The sequence below is a fragment of the Buceros rhinoceros genome, unplaced genomic scaffold (genome assembly GCF_000710305.1).
Source record: "Buceros rhinoceros silvestris isolate BGI_N320 unplaced genomic scaffold, ASM71030v1 scaffold24908, whole genome shotgun sequence".
Taxonomy (NCBI): domain Eukaryota; kingdom Metazoa; phylum Chordata; class Aves; order Bucerotiformes; family Bucerotidae; genus Buceros; species Buceros rhinoceros.
In genome coordinates, this window is record NW_010427770.1 from 1,181 (window position 1) to 4,366 (window position 3,186).

At 61.7% G+C, this 3,186-nt stretch overlaps 1 protein-coding gene across 1 annotated transcript in view; it reads left to right on the forward strand.

Annotated features, from left to right (window-relative positions):
• Nucleotides 1–1,133: 1,133 nt before the first annotated feature.
• The window catches only part of PTGS1 (prostaglandin-endoperoxide synthase 1 (prostaglandin G/H synthase and cyclooxygenase)), a gene marked incomplete at its 5' end in the record, with an annotated part of 5,173 nt that continues 3,120 nt past the window's right edge, over nucleotides 1,134–3,186 (forward strand). The window contains 5 exons of the mRNA XM_010142049.1: nucleotides 1,134–1,260; nucleotides 1,418–1,558; nucleotides 2,340–2,483; nucleotides 2,863–3,044; nucleotides 3,139–3,186. The exon at nucleotides 3,139–3,186 is cut by the window's right edge and continues 10 nt beyond it. Coding sequence (XP_010140351.1) covers nucleotides 1,134–1,260; nucleotides 1,418–1,558; nucleotides 2,340–2,483; nucleotides 2,863–3,044; nucleotides 3,139–3,186 — 642 coding nt within the window. The remainder of the gene's footprint in view (nucleotides 1,261–1,417; nucleotides 1,559–2,339; nucleotides 2,484–2,862; nucleotides 3,045–3,138) is intronic.

Below are 3,186 nucleotides of genomic sequence, written 5' to 3' on the forward strand. Positions count from 1 at the left end.
GATGTGAGGGATTTGGGGTCACAGGGCTGAGAGCAGCCAGGGCAGAGCTGCCAGCCAAGCCTTGGGCTCCTGGGCAGCCCCTACGCTGCCCTAAGCGTGTGGCCAGCTGGGAGACTGAGCAACTTTGCTAAATTAACTCGATTTTTCAAAGATGTTAATTTTTAGCTGCAATTTCCTATGGAAAAAAGCGTGTTTTCTACTCTGTGTGTTCGCCCCTCCACCCCAGCATTGGAACCTGTTCCCAAATTCCAGAGGAATCTGAACCAGGTCCGGGGTGGGTCTGGTGAGCTCACAGACCTTGCAGGGCGGCCAATGGACCCGGGAGAAGTTCCTTCACCACTGGGCACGCTGGGAACAGCTCTCGCTCTCTTCTGGTGCTCTGGGTGTGCTGACTGTCCCTGTCTCCGCAGCCGGTGGCACCAGAGCTGAGCACTGCGTGTTGGTGACACTCCAGACCCCAAGCACTGTGCGTCCCGGTGGGGCCGTTGCCTGCCACCCTGCCGGTGTGCACCGAACCCCTCACCCAGGAGTGCTCCTGCAGCTCTTGTCTCTTGGCACTTTCACCCTCCTGGCACAAAGGCTCCATCCGGAGTCTGCGGGGACTGACCCAACTCGGTGGCAGTGCTGCTCCGTCCCGTGGGATCCCGCCACCGTGGGACGGCGGGAAGGACCCTTATCTCGTGCCTGCAGGCTGGGGCACGAAGGCGGCGGCGGAGGAAGGGGCCGGGTGGGAGCCAGGGGAGCGAGCCCAGCGGTCAGTCCTTCTCATCCGCTCGGGGCAGCAAGGGCGGCAGAGCCGCTTGCCAAAGCAAACTCCAGCCCTGACAATTGCTGCTATTATTAACACCAGGGCTGTGTTTGCACTGCTTTATCCGTGCCAGGGCTCCAGGGAGCACGGCAGCTCCCTGTGCACCACCTTACAGCCCCGGCCATGCAGGAGACCGCTGTGACATGGCCCCGTGGTGGCATGGGGCACTGGGCAGGGCACAGCCCTGAGCTGGGGCTGAGGCTTGCAGCACCCATGGGTGCGTGGCCATGGGGTGCAGACAGCTCCCTTGACAATCCCAAGCATTTCAGACAACATTAGCTTCCACAAGGAAGATGCCAGCATGGATGGACGGTGACACCTCTCTCTCCCCACAGCGAACCCCTGTTGCTATTTCCCCTGCCAGCACCAAGGGGTGTGCGTGAGGGTCGGCCTGGGAGGATACGAGTGTGACTGCACGCGGACGGGGTACTTCGGGGCCAACTGCACCTCCCGTAAGTCCCTCTCACCCGAAGGACCTCTGGGTCCCCGAGCAGCACGCTGTGCCTGCAGCACGTGCTGTCACTGGCAGCAGCAATAGTGTGGGTGGGCTGGGGCCGTTAGTGGGCTTCGTTAGCGGGGTGACCGGTTTGCCTGGTCTGTCTCCCCCAGCTGAGTTCTGGACCCGCCTTCATGAGCTGCTGAAGCCTAGTCCTGCCTTCTACCACTTTGTCCTGACCCACTTCAGATGGTTTTGGGACATTGTCAACGGCACCTTCATCCGGGGCACCCTCATGAGGCTCGTGCTCACAGGTGAGGGTTTGGAGTGGGTCTGGGCCTGCAGCAGGACTCGGGGACCCCCAGGGCATCGTCAGAGGTGGAGTGGCACAGCTGCAGTGATGCTGAGCAGCTCCCACAGGCGTAGTGGGCACCTCCCTTGGGAGAGCTAGAGAGGCTGTCACCCCATCACCCCGTCACCCCATCACCCCATCACCCCCTCGCCCCATCGCCCTGCCCAGAGAGGGCTGCCTAGCCTGGCAGCAGCAGGGCACAAGGGCCAGTGGGCTGGGCTGCCCGCGTGTCCTCTCCCCTGCCACACGTCCCCAGCCTTGTGCCAGGCTGCCAGCCTGGAAAACACAAGCGGCTCGCAGCGCTCCACTGTCCCTGGGCCAACGGGCCCTTAAGCAGCGGCGTGGAAAGCAGCCTGTGGAAATGGGCCCTTGTTACTCACATCCCTGCATTCATCACTTTGCATAAATATTTAGGTTCCAGCCCTTGGAGCTATAACGACACGTCCACAAGGCTCCGGCTGTGGGTTTTACCGTTTCGATGCGGTTGTCATCTCATTCATCGTCCAGGAATCCACTTGGCACGTTAGCACGAGCCCTGCTCTGCTCTGGGGAATCGCAGCCTTTAAAAGGCTCGGAGCAGAGCCCGGGTCACCCACATGCCTCCGCTGCTGCTACCTTTCTGGTTTTCGGGCTGGCAGGGGAGGGTGTCTGGCACCACTGAGTGGGCAGAACAGGGGCCAGTGGTAAAGCCCATGTGGTGCTGCCTGGGGACCCATGGTGGTGACCCTCATCTCTCCTTTCAGTTCGTGCCACACTCATCCCCAGCCCCCCCACCTTCAACTCTGACTATGGCTACATCAGCTGGGAGGCCTACTCCAACGTCAGCTATTACACCCGCATCCTCCCCCCCGTGCCGGACAACTGCCCGACGCCCATGGGGACCAAAGGTACGTGCTGGGCCGGGGGGACAAGCACCGTGCGGCAGCAGGCATGGGGCTGAGTCCCTGGAGCAGCACCCTGGCTCTGTACCGTGCACCCACCTGTGCCCGAGCTTTCACTGCCAGGTACTGCTGGCAGTGCCACATGCTGCTGCTGTCCTTCCCAAGCTGGCCCCAAGGGCAGAAGGAGCTTGGTGGCATCAGAAACGGTGCTGTGACAGCTCAGGCTGATCTGCTGGGCCCTGTGTAAGAGGGCTGTAAGGTGTCTGTGCGGACGAGTCAGTGCCTGGTGCTGCAGCAGACGCAGCTCGCTGACAGCCCCCTGTCCAGCAGCAGTACCCAGAAGGGTTGGTGCCGGGTATCTGCCCTCAACCTCCTTCCTTCACAGGGAAGCAGCAGCTCCCCGACCCCCAGCTCCTGGCAGAGAGGTTCCTGCTGCGGCAGGAGTTTGAAGCTGATCCTCGAGGCACCAACCTGATGTTTGCCTTCTTCGCCCAGCATTTCACCCACCAGTTCTTCAAGACATCCGGGAAGATGGGACGTGGCTTCACCAAGGCGCTGGGGCATGGGGTGAGGGGGGCATGGGGGGCGTGCAGGGAGTGAGGAGGGGACCAGGTCATGTGTGGCTTTTTGGAGCAATCTTGACACTGTGCTCTCGTGGCAGGTTGATCTTGGGCACTTGTATGGGGGCAAACTGCAGCGGCAGGACCAC